This window comes from Dasypus novemcinctus, chromosome X, assembly GCF_030445035.2.
Source record: "Dasypus novemcinctus isolate mDasNov1 chromosome X, mDasNov1.1.hap2, whole genome shotgun sequence".
Taxonomy (NCBI): Eukaryota; Metazoa; Chordata; class Mammalia; order Cingulata; family Dasypodidae; genus Dasypus; species Dasypus novemcinctus.
This window is the reverse complement of record NC_080704.1, coordinates 147,612,113-147,630,673: the sequence shown is the minus strand read 5'-3', so window position 1 is coordinate 147,630,673 and position 18,561 is coordinate 147,612,113. Positions and strand designations below refer to the sequence as shown.

General features: G+C 41.4%; 1 protein-coding gene across 2 annotated transcripts in view; it reads left to right on the top strand.

Annotated features, from left to right (window-relative positions):
• Positions 1-10,636: 10,636 nt before the first annotated feature.
• Positions 10,637-18,561, top strand: part of ZNF280C (zinc finger protein 280C) — a 49,962-nt gene continuing 42,037 nt past the window's right edge. Inside the window, exons 1-4 of one of the 2 annotated variants that reach the window (XM_058292256.1) lie at positions 10,666-10,879; positions 11,423-11,504; positions 15,989-16,030; positions 16,153-16,220. In XM_058292256.1, the coding sequence (XP_058148239.1) occupies positions 16,187-16,220 (34 nt within the window). In that variant the 5' untranslated portion in view covers positions 10,666-10,879; positions 11,423-11,504; positions 15,989-16,030; positions 16,153-16,186. Of the gene's footprint in view, positions 10,880-11,422; positions 11,505-15,988; positions 16,031-16,152; positions 16,221-18,561 lie in introns of both variants that reach the window. The other variant, XM_058292254.2, reaches the window with a different exon arrangement.

Genomic DNA, 18,561 nt, shown 5'->3' with positions numbered 1-18,561 from the left:
GTCCATGAGGTCAAAAATATCTTCATAATTCTAGTATTTTATTTACCTTTTTCATTGTCTTAAATCTTTCAGTGATGGTGCAAGATCAGTGATGAGCAAAACTACCAGCACCTTAACACAAATCAATATATTTTGCTTAGGTTCGTAATTTTTATGTCCTAACTAGAAATCTTTGCCCAACTCAAAAATACAAGGATTTTCTCCAATGTTCTCTTATAGAAGTTTCATAGTTTAGGATTTTACATTTAGGACAATGATCCATTTTGAGTTAATTTTTGACTTTGGGCCATTTGTTTTTATTTTTTTGTATACAGATATCTAATCATTCCAGCACTATTTGTTGAAAATTCCACCCTTCCTCCACTGAATTACTTTAGAACTTTGTCAAAACTCAATTGACCATTCTTCTGTACTCTACTCTGTTCCACTGATCTACATGTCTATCCTTTTGCCAATACCACTCTGCTTTGATTAATATAGATTTATGCTGTCTTGAAAGCAGGTAATGTAATCTTCTGATTTTGTTCCTATTTTAAAAATTGCTTTGATTACCTTGGTCTTTTGATATTCAATATAAACTTAGAAATTAGCTTGTTAATGTCTATAAACAAGATTGCTAGTTCTTTTTTACAACCTCATTAAATGTAATTAACCTAACATGACTGCACATATATTAAGTGTGCAATTTGATGGGTTTTGATATATGTATATGTGGTGGTTTGGGGCTATATGTACCCCAGAAAAACATGCTCTTAAAGTTAATCCAGGGGAGAGGATGTAGCTCAAGTGGTTGAGTGCCTGCTTCCCATGCACAAGGTCCTGGGTTCAGTCCCTAGTACCTCCTAAAAAACAAACAAATAAATGAAAAAAAAACTCTCATTGGGGAGCAGATGTGGCTCAGTGGTTGAGTGTCTGTTTCCCATGTATGAGGTCCTGGGTTCAATCCCTGGCACCTCCTAAAAAAGAAAAAGAAAAAAAAATCCATTCCTGTGGGTGTGAACTCATTATAAGTAGGACATTTTGATGAGGTTACTTCATTGAAGGTGTGACCCAACCCAATCAGGATGGATCTTAATCCTATTACTGGAGTTCTTTATAAGCAAAATGAAGCTGAAGGTCAATGGAACCCGGAAGAAAAAGGAGAGGTCAGGAGAGGCTGCCATGTGCATTGCCATATGATAGAGAAGCCCGAGACCAAGGATCGTTGGCTGCTGGCCCCAGAACACCAGTCTTTAGGAAGAAAGCATCACCTTGATGGTGTCTTGATTTGGACTTTTTTCTAGCCTCAAAACCATAAGCTACTACTATAGAATTATTGTTAGTCTAGCAATGGAAGAAACTGTGTCATTGATGTGGAGACAGTGGCCACAGGAGTTGCTGAAGGCAGGGAGAAGGAAGAAGAGATGTGATATGGGGGCATTTTCAGGACTTGGAGTGGTCCTGAATGATATTGCAGGGACAGATGTAGGACATTACATATCCTGCATTAACCCACTGTACGAACTGGGAACGAGGGTAAACTACAATGTAATCTATAATCCATGCTGTGTACCAGTGCTCCAAAATGTATTCTTGAAGGGAAGTGGACTTGGCCCAACGGATAGGGCATCTGCCTACCACTTGGGAGGTTCACAGTTCAAACCCTGGGCCTCCTTGACCTGTGTGGAGCTGGCCCATGTGCAGTGCTGATGCACGCAAGGAGTGCTGTGGCACGCAGAGGTGTCCCCTTCATAGGGGAGCCCCACTCACAAGGAGTGTGCCCCATATGGAGAGCCGCCCAGCGTGAAAGAAAGTGCAGCCTGCCCAAGAGTGGAGCTGCACACACGGAGAGCTGACACAACAAGATGATGCAACAAAAAGAGACACAGATTCCCAATGCCGCTGATAAAGAAAAAGTGGTCACAGAAGAACACACAGCGAATGGACACAGAGAGCAGACAACGGAGAGGGGGGGAGGAAGGGAACAGAAATTTAAAAAATGTATTCATCAAATGCAATGAATGCACCACACTGATGAAAGAGATTGCTGATGTGGGAGGAGTGGGGGGGGGAGACTTGGGGTATATGGGAACCTCTTATATTTTTTAATGTAACATTTTGTGTGATCTATGCATCCTTAAAAAAAAAGATAATAATAAAAAAACCCGTAAGCTAGGAAGTGGATGTGGCTTAAGCGATTGAGCTCCTGCCTACCACATGGGAGGTCCCGGGTTTGGTTCCCCATGCCTCCTGGAAAAGACAAGCAAGACAGCAAGCTGGAATGACTGGAAGGCACGGTGAGCTGAGGCAACAAGATGATGCAACAAGAAGACACAAAGAGGAAAGAATGAGAGACACAACAAAGCAGGGAGCTTAGGTGGCTCAAGTGATTGAGCACCTGTCTCCTACATGGGAGGTCCCAGGTTCGGTTCCCGGTGCCTCCTAAAGAGAAGAGGAGTAGACACAGAGAGCACACAGCGAGCTCAAACAACAGGAGTGGGAGGAATAAATAAAATAAATCTTTAAAAAAACACAAATGTAAACTAATCAGTTCCCATTGTTTAAGCTAAACCACTGCATAGTATTTGCTTGAGCAGCCAAGGAAACTAAAGCAGTATATATCAAACAAACAAACCAGAGTAATCAAGGTAAGGAACATTTCTCTATTCCCAAAAGTTTTCTCATGGCCCTCTCTTGCTTATCCCTTCCTCTAGCCACATCTCCAGGCAATGGAATCTGTGCATTCTGTCACTATAGATTAGTTTAAATTTCCAGAATTATTGTAAATAAAATGAAATCATACAATATGTACTCTTTTTGGGGGGTGGGTAGGGGGTCTGGCTTATTTCACTTAGCATGGTGATTTTTTTTTCATACATGACCGTATTTGTCTATTTATTTTCATTTTTTCTTTATTTTCTTTTAAATGTTACATTAAAAAAATATGAGGTCCCCATATTACCGCCACCCCTCCCACATCGACAAACTCTTCCATCATTGTAGCACATCCACTGCACCTGGAGAATACATTCTGGAGCACCGCTGCAGCACATGGACAGTGGTCCACATTGTAGTCCACACTCTCCCCCAGTCCACCCAGTGGGCCACGACAGGACACACAACATCCAGCATCCATCCCTGCAGCACCACCTAGGACAACTCCAAATCCTGAAAATGCCCCCACACCATATCTCTTCTTCTGTCTCCCTACCATCAGCAGCCACTGTGGCCACCCTCTCCACATCACTACTACAATTTCTTTTCTTACTAATCACAATCATTCCCCAGAAGAACACCGGTAAGTCCACTCTAATCCATACTCTATTCCTCCATCTTGTGAACCTGGGATGGCTATGTCCAGTCCCCCTGTACATCAAGAGGGGGTTTAGATTCCACATGGATGATGGATGCAATTCTCCTGCTTGCAGCTGTAGGCACTCTTGGCTGACCCTCTTCACCTCCCTGTCAGCTGGCCAGGCTAAGTCCAAGAAACCAGAGAGTAGGAGCTGCAAGTCTGCTGAGGCCCAGTGCTTGGCCATCACATGGAACATGGTCATTTTAAGGTACATCTATGTTGTTGCAAGTATTAATAATTTGTTCCTTTTATTTCTGTATTGTATTGTATTTCCACTGTATGTCACAATTTGTTTATCCCTCCCCTGTTGATGCACATTTGAGTTTTTTCTAGTTTTGGCTATTACAAATAAAGTTCTATGAACATTTGTATACAAGTCTTTATATGAACATATGTTTTCATATCTCTTTTTTTGAAAGATTTATTTTATTATTTATACCCCCCCTTCATTGTTTGTGGTCACTGTCTGTTCTCTGTGTACATTTGCTGTGTGCTCTCTGTGTCTGCTTGTCTTCTCCTTAGGAGGTACCAGGAACCGAACCCGAGACGTCACATGTGGAAGAGAAGCACTCAATCACCTGAGCCACCTCAGCAACCTGGTTTGTTGTGTCTCTCATTGTCTTTCCTCTTTGTGTCTCTTTGGTTGCATCATCTTGCTGCATTAGCTCACTGCACCTGCCTGCTGTGCCAGTTTGCCTTCTCCAGGAGGCATCAGGAACTGATACTGGGACCTCCCATATTGTAGGCAGAACCCAAATCGCTTGATCCACATCTGCTTCCCTTTCATATCTCTTGAGTGAATACCTAAGAGTTTAATGGCTGGGTCGTATAGTAGGTTTATGTATAACATTTTCAGAAACTGTCAAACATTTTTTCAAAATGGTATGCCATTTTACATTCTTATCATCAGAGTACGAGATTTCCCATTTCTTTACATCCTTCCTAACACTTGGCACTGTCAATTTGAGTTAGGGTTTAGTTCTCTCTACCTAGAACTCTTCTGTTTATACAGATCCAGAAGAATTATAGTAGACTGCCCATGTATTTCACTTCTAGGTACCCCATGATGTATTAACCAATGCCATAACTCTATGCAACTCAGACTATTTTGAGTGCTGCTTTGAATCTGCCTTTCATTGTGAAAGCCAAGCCCACACTGACTTTGGTAATTAACTGCCAATACTTGACTTTTACTGGACCAAAATATGATCATCCCCATAATGTTTAAGGATTCTAATTCCAATACAGCCCTTCCTATAATAATATCTGGACTACAGAGAAGAGCAACCACAGAGCTCTTCAGGGAAGACAGAATTAGTCTTACAAATTTATACCTCACAGTTGTGGTTAAAGGTGTGTCCTCTGGACATTCCTGGGGTGATTGGGCAGGTCTCAAATGGTAAATCCATTCTAGTATTCCAATCTCCCTAAGCCTTTGAATTCCCTCTTCTACTGTATACCAGGGCAAATTGGGCATCTCAGCCTCAGACATGCTAGGCCATCTTTTGGTCCATGCTTCAATCAGCCACCCAGACAAACTGTTAGAGCCCTTTCTGTCCCCTCAAGCTATAGCATTGGATCCAGAATTTCTGCTTAGTGGGCCCATACCAATAAATTCAGCCTGATCCAACTTTATATTTCTTCTGCCATTATCCCATACCCTTAATATCCATTCCCACACATATTCCCCTGATTTCTATCTATGTAAGTTAGAAAATGCATGCAGTTCTTTCGGAGTATAGTGTACTTCCTCATGGGTCACATTGTGTATTTCACCTTTGGGGGCCTATTGTGATTTTAGTCACTTAGTAATAGGTTTCAAAGACAAGAGGACTGGTGAGGGTGGGTAAGGAGAAAGATTAAAAATGTCTTGCAAGCTATTGACCTCAGGGCATTCCTTTGCATTTTCTTCTGGTGAGACAGGATTAATCTCTTCGGGCTGGGGTTGGAAGACAGATTCCTCAGGGCAGAGTGGTGGCTTGGCAGTGCATGCTGGAATTTGGCTGGTACGTGCCTCAGGGCTGGGAGGAGGTCCAGACTCCTCAGGACAGACCAGAGGCTAGGCAGTGCAGGCTTCAGTTTGGCTGGTACCCATCTCAGGGCTGGGAGGAGGTCGGGACTCCCAGGGGCAGGCTGGAGACTAGATGATACAAGGTTGACAAGGTGTGGTCTCCATAGGGCAGGTCATCGCAGGTTTATCTGGTAAAGTCTCAGCAGAATGTCCCCACCGATATTATCATCATCCCAAATGTCTCCATCCCAGTCCTCTGGGTTCCACTCCTTTCTAACCAATGCCTTCACTTTAACTGCAGAATCCCTGCAGGGTTGAGATTTTAGTTTCCTTTGTAACTCTGCTACTCGAACAATGAGTGTCTGAGTTTGGGTCTCACATATCTTAAGCCTATGGTTATTGGAGATGAGATTTTCTTCCAGAGCACACATAGAAACTTTCACATCATTTGTGCAGAATTTAAGTTTCAAATTTGAAGACTTTAGCTCATCTCTTTCTTCTCTAAGTGTGTTCAGAGTTTCTAGGAGGAGCCAGCCAACATCATTATACCTTTTGACTCCACAAAATTCTGTCAAGGTGTTGAAAACACTCTCACCCTTATCCTTGCTTCTTACAAGCATGGAAGCAGGGGAATCCAGTGATGATATTTTGCATATCTCTGTTGCCAATTCATGCCATAGACTGTTAGCAGCCTCTTCATTATTGAAAAGGGAGTCATTAGTAACCTTGAGTCCAATTAGAGTAGAGAGCCAATTGCAAAACTCCCAGAACCACCTCAGATGTCCCATGTTTAAGACTCTGTTCCTCAAGAACCACTCCTGATACCAAGCTGTTTTAGTGAGTGTTCTCTAGGGAAACAGAATCAACAGGAGATATCTGTCAATAGTGCGAGATTTTACAAGAGTCTCTCTCGCGTGACCATGGGGATGCACAAGTCCAGGTTCTGCAGGCAGGCTGCAAACCAGGGACTCCAGTGAAGGTCCAATGAAGGTCATTTATGAATTTCCAGGAGATGTTAGCTGTCCAAAGACGAACTGGAAAATTCTTTCTGAATGCTGAAATCACTTCCCCTTTTAAGTCATTCAACTGATTAGATAAAGCGTCACCCATTGCTGACGGCAATCTCCCTGATTGATATAGATGTAATCTATGCAGTAAACTCACTGGTGACTAAAGTCAACAAATGTCCTTGTGTTACAATTAGTCCATTGCTTGCTTGGCCAAAATACTGGGCACAATTACCCACCTGGGCTGACACTTTAGCCTAACCATCACAGATGGGTATATGGTAGATTTCCATAAGATGAATTAATAAAATGCTTCTTTTAAACTGAAAGTCTCTACTGCTAAGATTCACCACACTTTCCTGTGTAAATTATTCTTTAAGAGTAGAACTATTAGTCACCATAGCTATCTATAAAGAGCAAGTCCTGAGTATTATGCCTAAGGGCAGGTAGCATTTGAGAGAAGAATTAGGGCAGGGTATAAGTGTATAAGGCCATAGAAGGAGGCACTGTCTGGAGAAAGCAAGCTCTGGCACACGCCATAGAAAGGCAAGGGGAAGCTTGAGTTTCCAGGGCAATTGTATGTTGAGGGTTGTGGGATAAACATGGAAAAGGAGTCAGGTAGAAGTGTAGCAGATAAACTTCTTTCTCGAGGTCATCATTTTGTTTTGAAATGGACTTTTTAGCCAGTGGAGGAAATTGGGACCAAGACTGTCCCCCAAATTATGTAACATTACATCTTTTTCTACTTGATTTTGGAATGATTTTTTTCCCATTTGAATATAAGTCTGTAAAAGTTCTCTACAAAGTCAATATAGAGACTCAGGAGAAGTAGAGAAACAGTTTTCGTCTCTTTTCTTGTTCAACTACTTTCTGCAACCCACCAGTCTTAGAGTGATATAAGGGCTTCCCTTATAATGTCCCTGCCAAAGGGGTAATTTAGGGTGGAGCAATGTTTAATTTTTCATAATCTCCATCATCTTGCCTTTTAGGTCTCTAATCTCCATTGGTATGCAAAATTCACTGTTTCCCATTCTTACGTAAAGGGAAAGCTCTAAGATCTACTTCCAACTAGATGATGTCCATTAAGCCCCTCCTATATAGAAATGGAACCTTAACTGTTCACATGGCTCTTCACAGTAAAGAGGAAGCTGTGTAATTAGTTTAATTTGAAAGGGCTTCTCTCCACTGCTGGTGGGAAAGTAAAATAGCACAGCTGCCTTGGCAAACAATTTCTCAGCAATTCCACTCCTAGGTATATACCCAAGAGAATTAAAAACGTATGTTCATGGGAAGTGGCAGTGGCTCAATCAGTTGGGCTCCCATCTACCATATGGGAGGCCCTGGGTTCACGTCCCGGGGCCTCCTTGTGAAGGCAGGCTCGCCTGCACGCTGTGGAGAGCTGGCAGCCCACAAACACCACGGAGTGCCGCCAGCCCGAAAGCGCCACTGAGAGTCGACTTGGCAAGGTGGCACAATAAAAAGGCTGACAAGCAAAAATGCAGAAGAATGCGCAGCGAATGGACACAGAGAGCAGACAATAAGCAAGTCGAAGGGGGGGAAATAAATACATAACAATAAAATACAGATGCAGCAGAACACACAGCAAATGGACAGAGCAAGCATAAAGCCGCAAGAGAGTAAAAAAAAAACATGTTCACAGAAGCAGATGTGGCTCAAGTGACTGAGCTCCCGCCTACCACATGGGAGGTTCCAGGTTCAGTTCCCTGTGCCTCCTAAAGAAGACGAGCAAGACAGTGATCTGAAGTGATGTGCAGGCACAGTGAGCTGATGCAACAAGAGACACAAGGAAAACATAATGAGAGACCCAATAAAGCAGGTAGACACAAGGAAAACATAATGAGAGATTCAATAAAGCAGGAAGAATAGGTGGCACAAGTGACTAGGTGCCTCCCTCCCACATCAGAGATTCCAGGTTCAGTTCCAGTGCCTCCTAAAAGGAAGACCAGCACACATCAAATAGACACAGTAAATGCAAACAATGAAGGGATGGGGAGAAATAAATAAATAAAATAAATCTTTTTTAAAAAAGCGTATGTTCACAAAACTTGTACAGCAATATTCATAGCAGTATTATTTATAATAGTTAAAAATGAAAACAATCCAAATGCCTATCAACTGATGAACAGATAAACAAAATGTGGTATATTCATACAATAGAATAGTATGCAGCCATAAAAAAGAATGAAGGGCTAATATATGCTAACATATGGATGAACCTCAAAAACATTATGCTTGGTGAAAGGAAGACAAGAAAGACCATATATTGTGTGATTCCAATTATATGAACTGTCCAGAATAGGCAAATCCATATAAACACAACGTAGATTAATGGTTGCTAGGGGGTGGCAAGAGGGGAAATTGGAAGTGACTACTAACAGGTATGGGGTTTCTTTTTGCAGTGATGGACATCTTCAACTGGATAGTGGTGATTTTAGCACAGTATCTCAAGTATACTAAAAACCACTTGAAAATAGTGAATTTTGTGTTATATGAACTTATCTCAATTTTTAAACAGCAAAGAAAAAATTAAAAGTGCTATACAGGATTAAACCCTCATTTAATGTCTGCGGTGAAGAAAACATATGAGAAGAAATTGCCAGTAAGTCAAGAGAATCAAGAGTGATTTTCTAGAAGCTAGAGAAGGGGTTTTAAGGGTAGAGTAGCCAAAAGCAACCAAACTATTTTTCATATGCTTATTCAGTTCTCACCAGGAATCCTTTCGCTATAATTTGGCTTCTTATGTAGGTTTTCCTTTGAGAGAAAATGTGCTTACCAGAGTTTTCCGATCTTCTTGACAATTATAATTTTCATGAAAAAAAAAGAACAAATTAGAATTTTTTTGTTTATACATGTTTTCTGATCATCCCTCTGAAGCAACCCTCCCTCCTAATTTAAGGTCGATGTGGAGGCTTGGGACACTCCACACACCAAGAAAAATCGAGTGAAATTTTATTGCACAATTGACTACTGGGGAAGTGTGGGCACCAACAGATTTGTGCCGGCTTGAGCAAGGCAGAACGAGTGGGTTGGGCTTTATAGGGTCTAACCGCTAGAACTGGGGAAAAGTTCCCATACAGGGGCGGGAGATTTGTATTTTAACTTTCCCACCGGCGCCAAGAAGGAGGTGAGAAGGCTGCAACAGTTACCGGTTTTAAATTCCTGCTAGAGGAAAAAGCGCGCGCGCGCTCCGGTTGATGCGCGATTTTTAAATTTGCTAATGGCGGGCGCCAAAGAAGGGTGCACGTGGTCTTTCTTATCCCTCTGCCCAAAAGTAGGGATGCTCCAAGATCTTGAAACTTAATTTTCCGTGTTTGTTATTTTGATTATTCTGTCTTTTCCCCTAAAGCTCAATTTCAGGATCAGAAGCAAAAGGGAAGCCAAGTGGACTACCTCATGCACATACAGATTACCTTTCTCTAGGGATGATCCTAGTAGCGTTTTGGGAAAATTCAACTGGGAATGGTAATCAATAGGGTTACCACAGTGATAAATACCTGGGGAAAAAAGCCCGGGGCAGTCTAGATGAGAAAGAACTTAGTTCAAAAAGGAAAGATTCAGTGGCTGACTGGATTTATGTGTGTTAATGATGGAGAAAGGCAAGATTTCAAGTATGGGTAACATTTGAGAGCTGGACTAATAATGCCACAGACTTTGTGAGGAAAATTGGGAAAGGAAACTTTCTTTACAGTCCAGAACACAGTGTTTAGAAAATGTTTATGCAGGTGGTGTCTTCACAAGTGTTTTTCTCATAAATGTGTTTCTTAACATTTTAAAATTATTGGCATCCATGTGGCAGTTAGGAATAACAAGGAGATGCAAGCAAACCCAAGTGTCTAAAACCAATTACTTCAGTAACTTGACTTTATTCTTTTTACTTATTTGGGTTTTGTCTTCGTGCTCGGGTACATTTTTCTTTTCTTTTTTTCCAATAGTGCCTCTAGATGTTACACACAGGGAGGACCCAGAATTCACGTTTCCATGTCGTCAGACATGGTGAGCAGACTCCGACTTCGGAGCTGTAACCCGGGGTCCGACCGCGCGCTAGCTGAGGAGACCTGCAGCGGAGCAGGTCCCTCACCCGCGCCCACGGCTTACGGCCCGAAAAGTCTAGGGTCTGTGAAGATGAGCACATGTCTGCGTCTGCACGCCCAGCCCCGCCCCCACCCGGCCTGGCGCCCGCCCCAATTCTGGGTGACGGTTAGAAAAGGAACCCGGATGAGCAAGGGGCGGTCCGGCGTCTACCCGTGAGGCAGCGCGCAGCCTTATATACCCCTCCCTCCGCGGAGGCGCTCATTCCACGCTGGGAGCCACCGCGGTTGGCATCGCCGCCGCGGCCGCCGCCGCCGCCGCCGCCGCCGCCGCCGCCGCCGCCGCCGCCGCCGCCGCCGCTGCCGCCGCCACCGCTGCTGCCGCCACCGCCGCCTCACGTTTTCGCGCTCCTCCCTTTCCTCCTCCTCTTTCTCCTCCTCCTCAGAGACCCACTCAGGCGGATCCGCTCTGCTCACGGTAAGCGGCTCCCGCCCCCACCTGCGCCGCGCCGAAACAGCGGCCGCCTGGATCTGAAGGCAGCCGCCACCGCCCCAATCCCAGGGCGGCGGGCTGAGTGTCTTGCTGTCGGCGCGGGTCGTCAGGAGCGGCCAGAGCGCGGGGGAGGGGGCCGGATTCGCGGTCGGCGTTTGGTGGGCCTCCATCTTGCGTCGGTCCAGGATGGGGAGGAATCATAGAACCCTCGCCTCTCCGCGGCCGATTCGGTGGCCAGGGTCCCGCGGACCACTGCCCACGCCTTCTCACCTCACCTCCCCCGCCCGGCCTTTGCTCATTTCTATCCCCAGCTTGGTTTTTTGGCTTTTCTTTCTGGCGGCAACTCCCTTTGGTCTTTTGTACGTTTGATGCCGATATTTGATGAAAATCTGCCCACCCCCAAGTCTCCTCAGACCAAAGGGGGTTCCGAACTTTGAAGCCCAGGTTCCCTCCCACACACACCCAAGTGACCGATCATTCCATGGTCACACCCTCGTTTTGCCAAGGGCCTTTCCTACTTTATCCTAGAAATCCGTGCTTCATCCTGTTATTGTCTAGAAGAGAAGAGCCGTAAGGAGAAACGTGGAGTTGGATACACAATTTTCTAACAGTGAGTTTTGCAGGTTTTACTTAATGAGATGGAAAAAATTATCTCATTCTGAGGTTTTAGTCTATTCTAGAGATCGAGGGAGTTCCTCTCAACTTATCTCAAGTTTTAATACTTTTAAGGAGAAATTTGAGAGGAAAAACATCAACGTGAACCAGCTTTTGCAAGCACAGGAGACCTTCATCCAAGGGATTCTCTTTGTTTGCAAAGATTTGTTTTTAAAAAATGTGAACTTAAAAGTTTTGGCTTTATTGTTTTCGGGTTTGGTCTGTGAGTTAAAAAATGAAAAATTATTTGCTCTTAACTGAAAAGCCTTGCTGGATGATTTGCTTCAAGCATGGCTACTTCGGGTCCTTAAATGGTATCAGGACTTGAATGTCTCATTACCCCTACCCACCTTCTTTCTCTACCCCAGAAATTTTGTGGCTTTGTATTTCTCTTTGTTCGCTTCTTTCTTAGACAGTCTTTCTCCGCTTTGTGACTTCATTACTGCTAGTTTTATATTCTAACATCTTATTTTTAACAGCTTTATTCACATACAATGCAGTTCACCCATTTAAAGTGTACTATTCAATATTTTTTAGTATATTCCTAGAATTGTACAACCATCATCACTACACTCAATTGTAGAACATTTTCATCATCCCAGAAAGAAGCCCCATAACCATTAGTAGTCACTCCTTATTTCCCTCCAGACCTTCAGCCCTAGGCAAACACTACTCTAATTTCTGACTGTTTGATATTTGCCTTCTCCTGGACATTCCATGTAAATGAAATCATACAATATGTGGTCTTTTCGACTGGCCTCTTTCACTTAGGATAAAGTTCTCAAGGTTCATCCATATTGTAGCATGTATCAGTACTTCACTCATTTTTATGGCTGTATAGCACTCATAGATATATCATATTTTTGTCTATTTGTCAATTAATGGGCATTTGGTTTTCTACTTTTTGGCCATTTACAATGCTGTGCACATTCATGGACAATTTTTTGTGTGGACATGTTTTCATTCTCTTGATATATTTCTAGATGTGGAATTGTTAGTTCTTATGGTAACTATATTTAACTTTTTGAGGAACTGATACTGATGTCCAAAGTGACTGCAGCATTTTACATCAGTGTATGAAGGTTCCAATTTCTTCAAATCCTTGGCAGTAGTTGTTAGCTGTCTTTGATTATAGCCATCCTAGTCAGTATGATGTCCATTTTTTAAAAAAAGATGTCTTTATTGTGGTAAAATGTACATAAAATTTAAAGTTTTAAACATTTTAATCTATTAATTTAAAAAATGTTTTTAATAGAATGAAATCTTTTAAAAGATAGTTGAATTTTAGATATGTAAAAGCTGAGACCAAAATTTGAAAAACTGTAGTCATTATTATTTACACATGCAATCTCCAGCAAATGTATGTTGTGTTCCAAGAGGCCTTTCATAAATTTGATACTTGGAAATCATTTTTCCCCCTGAGGAACAGTGAGTCTCTACCTGAGTCAGTAGCTCAAGTGGAGAGTTCTTTCCTTTTCTGCCTTTTTTTTTTTTTAGATTTATTTTGTTTTTATTTACCCCCCGCTACCTGCACTCCCTGTCTGCTCTCTGTCCATTCACTGGGTGCTCTTCTGTGTCTTCTTGTCTTTTCTTATCTTCTCTTTGGGAGGCACGGGGAACTGATCCTGGGACCTCTGCAAAATGGGAGAGAGGCACTCAGTCATTTAATCATTTAAGACACCTCAGGTCCCTGGTTGTTGTATGTCTTCCACTATGTCATCTTGTGTCACAGGCCAATTTACCTTCACCAGGAGGCTCCAGGAACCGAACCCGGGAACCCCCGCCTCCCCCCCCCCCCCCCCCCGTGGTAGGTGGGAGCCCAATAGCTTGAACTACATCTGCTTCCCTCTTCTGCCTATTTTGGAGCCAACTCTGATTGAGGAACCTAGAGACCTCTGGCATTGTTAATATAAGAGCTTTAAGAGTCTCACTGCTGGTCTTTGCTGGATAGTCCACTTCTCTGATAGCTGCTTTAATCTCCCATAGAATTCCTTGCCTTGCCACCAAAACTCGGAAGCGGTGACTTGAAGGCTTTTTGTGGTGATAATTTTGGAGGGTTTTAATGACTGAGACTCTAAAGGAATCAATTAAATTTTATTCATTTTTTAATACTTTTTTTTGTTAAAGTTAATAGATCACAAAGAATGTTACATTAAAAAACATAAGAGGTTCCCATATAACCCACTCCCCACCCCCACCCCCATTATTTTTGTAAATTGTCTTTTTTAAAATATATATACATCACAAAAATACTCATTTTTAAAATGGAGCTAAATATGGTAATAATGTTAGACCAGCATTGTCCAGTAGGAATAGTCTGTATTTGCATTGTCCAATAAAGTAGCCACTAGCTACTTAGGCCTTAAGTATTTGAACTGTGACTAATGTGACTGAGGAGCTGAATTTTAAAATTTAATGAATTTATTTTAATGGCTTTTTTTTGCACTGGGTGGCTCTCCTTACAGGGTGCACTCCTTGTGCGTGGGGCTCACCTACGCGGGGACACCCTTGGGTGGCAGGGCACTCCTTGCGTGCATCAGCACTGTATGTGGGCCAGCTCATCACACGGGTCAGGAGGCCCTGGGTTTGAACCTCGCATGTGGTAGGCGGACGACTTGTCCGTTGGGCCAGATCCACTTCCTGAATTTAAATTTAAGTAGCCTCATGTGGCTAGTGACTACCTTATTGGATAACACAGCTTTAGACTGAAGTTGTAGTTCTAGTGGCTTCTGAGAATTTCTGACTTTTTCCATTGTTTATGCATGTACCAATTGAGGCTCCTTGGTGGCTGCTATGAGCCTCAAAAGCCATCTCCATAGTTATAGGCAGTGGATATGACTTGTTTATATAGGCTGTTTGTAAATTTAGTATCACTTTTGGAATGATTGTGCCAATAAATATTTTATATGATCATTTAGTAAAAATATTTATGAGTCTCATAAGCTGTGCAGTTGTGACTTAAAAAAATATTTTGTATTTTTTTAATGTGTCTCTGATTTCTTTTTATTTTTAAGATTTATTTATTTATTTATTTTTCTCCCCTTCCTCCCCACCCCGCAGTTGTCTGATTTCTATGTCTGTTTCTGCTTCTGTTGTCAACGGCATGGGAATCTGTGTTTCTTTTTTTGTTGCATCATCTTGTTGTGTCAGCTCTTAATGTGGGTGGCGCCATTCTTAGGCAGGCTGCACTTTCTTTCGCGCTGGGTAACTCTCCTTACTGGGCACACTCCTTGCGCGTGGCGTAGGGGGACACCCCTGCGTGGCACGACACTCCTTGTGCGCATCAGCACTGCGCATGGGCCATCTCCACACGGGTCAAGGAGGCCCGGGGTTTGAACCGTGAACCTCCCATGTGGTAGACGGACACCCTAACCACTGGGCCAAGTCCGCTTCCCTATTTTGTATTTTTGGTAGCAGTTGATACTCAATGCAGATCAAGAATTCTCATGTATTTATCTGCTTGACATAGGCATTACACTAATTCTAGTATAGGAACAAGTCATAACTAATCAAACAACTGTGTTAAAGAGATCTGAATAGTCAGACCACAGATCTAGGTAAATTTACTTAAACAAAAAATTCATTAGAGCCTCTTGTAATAATAATCCAAACATTTATACCAGTAACTTCTTATGGAGTTAAATAATTTTTTCCCTTTGGACTAATTCTAAAGATTTGGAATTAGAAAAAGCAGGAGACTTGCTTTTGCCAGTGTGAGGATAAAGACAAATATGAAGATTGAATTAGCTCTGTGTGTCCTAATTTAGATTTCTGATGTCTAGTTTTTGACACTGTTTTATAGCTGAAATAGTTTTTTGAGTGTGTTTATTTTGTAAAATATATAGTTTATGTACATGAGATCCTGAAATACAAATTCCTGTTTTAAATAATTTAAATGTTTTTTATATAAGATTTGCTATAACAACTTTTTTAAAAGCCTAAAGAACTGTAGATTACTCTATTATAAACTAATGAAGGCAAGGACCATGTCTTATTCATCTTTGTTTATTCCCTGAAAGTTAGTATATTACCTAGCTTATAGAAGGCAATCAATGTAGTTATTTTTTTGAGTGAATTAATCTATGATGAAATATATCCAACTAATGTTCTTGTCCTTTCATTTAGATTTGATAAGAAACCAAAAAAATAAAACTAAAAATGTACTATCTATGATGAATGCACAACACTCTGATTATGCTAAAAGCTATTGATTATATACTTTGGATAGATTGTATGGTACATGAATATATCTCAATAAAACTGATTTAAAATGAAAAGTATATTAAAACACGTGTGTTCTTTTACTAATAATTACATTTACATATGAAAAGTGAATTACATGTTTTTATCAAACTTGTTGCACTCAAAAAGTGAGCTTTTTTATAGGAAAAATACATTTAATTTAGCAAAATATATTCTAATACTATCTTTATTTTATAGGGAAGAAAACTGAGACCTAACTTGCTACTTTGTGGTCCCATGGTGAGTTTGTTGGAGATCAAAATTAGATCCAAAGATTTCTAAAGCCCAAGTTTCATATTTCAATATTTTGTGCTACTTAAAGTGACTCATAAAATTGACTGATACCATGTGTTGGGTCTTAGGTCACAATTTAAGGGAAGTCAACCCTGCAACTTGATGGACGACGACGACGACCTTTGTCAACCAAAAAGTAAGTATTGCTGCTTCAATTGATACTAGTATGTATGACTTCTGTACTGATAACTTTGCATCAGGAAAAAAAGGTGAGAGGGACAGAGTTGGGCACATTTTCTTAAAAACAAAAATACTTAAAATCATTAAAGTAACATGTTTTCATAGTAAACAAATAATAAAAATGTCAGTAAACTAAAAATGAAATGTTTCCTCATCCTCTGAGATTACTATTACCAGTTTGGTATAAGTAATCAAACTTTTTAACTATAGACAAAAAAATTATTTCAAAACCAGATCTAACATAACATTTTATGTAATCTATGTATCTCTTAAAAGTAAATAAAATATTTTTTTAAATGTAAATAAAAAAACAAGATTGTACTATATATGCTATCATATACTTTTTTTTTTAAGATTTATTTATGTCTCTCCCCTCCCCCCCCCTCCGCCCCAGTTGTCTGTTCTCTGTGTCCATTTGCTGCATGTTCTTCTTTTTGTCCACTTTCTGCTGTTGTCAGTGGCACGGGAATCTGTATCTCTTTTTATTGCGTCATCTTGCTGCGTCAGCTCTCCGTGTGTGCAGCGCCATTCCTGGGCAGGCTGCACTTTCTTTCGCCCTGGGCGGCTTTCTTTACAGGGCACACTCCTTGCACGTGGGGCTCCCCTACACGGGGCACCACTGCGTGGCAGGGCACTCCTTGCATGCATCAGCACTGCGCATGGGCCAGCTCCACACAGGTCAAGGAGACCCGGGGTTTGAACCGCGGACCTCCCATGTGGTAGATGGATGCCCTATCCATTGCACCAAGTCCGCTTCCTGCATTGTCTTAATTTTGAGTCAAAAGTCAACATGGCATTATTTTAGTAGAGTAAAATTACATTTAGAAATTACTGTATATAAAAATAAATTAAGAATATCATTGTCTAAGCCAAAAACCTAGAGTCTTTTGTTTTGTTTTTTTTTTAGTTGCCCACCCCCCTCCACCATCTCACTTTGTTTATCTAATACCCCTTGTATGCATCCCTTTGCTATTACTTTAGTTGAAGTCCTCCCTCAGCACCTGTTCTTTTTAACCAAAACAATACACATACAGTTTAAAGCATCAGACCATCTGAAATGGCTTCAATTTACATAACCACCGTTTCTTTTTTTTCTTTATCGTCATTATTATTATTATTTGGAGATGCCAGGGCCAGAAATTGAATACGGGACCTTATACATGGGAAGCACAACCACTGAGCTATACCTACTTCTCATAACCACAGTTTCTTTAAGTGTGCCAGAATATATGTGCATGTACATGTGTGTTTAATTATTTCCATATTCTGTATTTATATACACATATACATATATTGCTGTCTCTTGAAACATCAGTATTAGCCATTATCTAATGATTTTCTATCGAGTAAAATAAGGATTTTAGCATACTTACACTTACCTTCCTTCCAAGCATCTCCCAATATATCTTAATTTTTCATGGTGACCATAATATATATTGTTCACGAATGAGCATAGTAATATGGTATTAATGTACTATACTATGGATATATTTCCTTTTTTTCTTTTTAAAAATATTTTCTGCAAATAATAATATTCTTTTTTAAAATTTTGCTAAGTTTTACTAAAATCTTTAGCCAAGTCTGCCAACACCCTTCTGTAGCTCCTTAATTCAATTTTCTGCAAAGTAAAATTTGTCAACTTGTCAGATGGTATAACAATTTTTTTTTTTGTCTCCTGGAGACATTCCTCCTGGGAGCAGTGTTCTGCTGTGCTCTGGCTGGTTGATCTAGGCCTACTGAACAGCTAATGTCCAGGGACTCTCCTTTGTCTTTGTATTGTGGCGAATGCCATGTTTTCTACATCCCCTGTATTCCTCCTTCTTTATTAAGTCTCATATTTTGGTGAATTCTGTAATAGCTTCCTGGGAAGAAAGGGTGGATTGGAGGTAAATCTTGTATGATGCTGTTGGCTTTTTTTCTACCCTCATGCTTGATAAAAAGCTTAACTGGGTGTAGAATTCTAGGCTGAAAATTACTTTTACTAAGAATTTTGAAAGCATACTTTCTTTTCTTTCTCTCCCTCCCTTCCTCCTCTGCTCTTTTTTTTTTTTAAAAAAGATTTATTTATTTAATTTCCCCCCCTCCCCTGGTTGTCTGTTCTTGGTGTCTATTTGCTGCGTCTTGTTTCTTTGTGCGCTTCTGTTGTCATCAGCGGCACAGGAAGTGTGGGCAGCGCCATTCCTGGGCAGGCTGCTCTTTCTTTTCACGCTGGGCGGCTTTCCTCATGGGCACACTCCTTGCGCGTGGGGCTCCCCCACGCGGGGGACACCCTTGCGTGGCACGGCACTCCTGGCGCG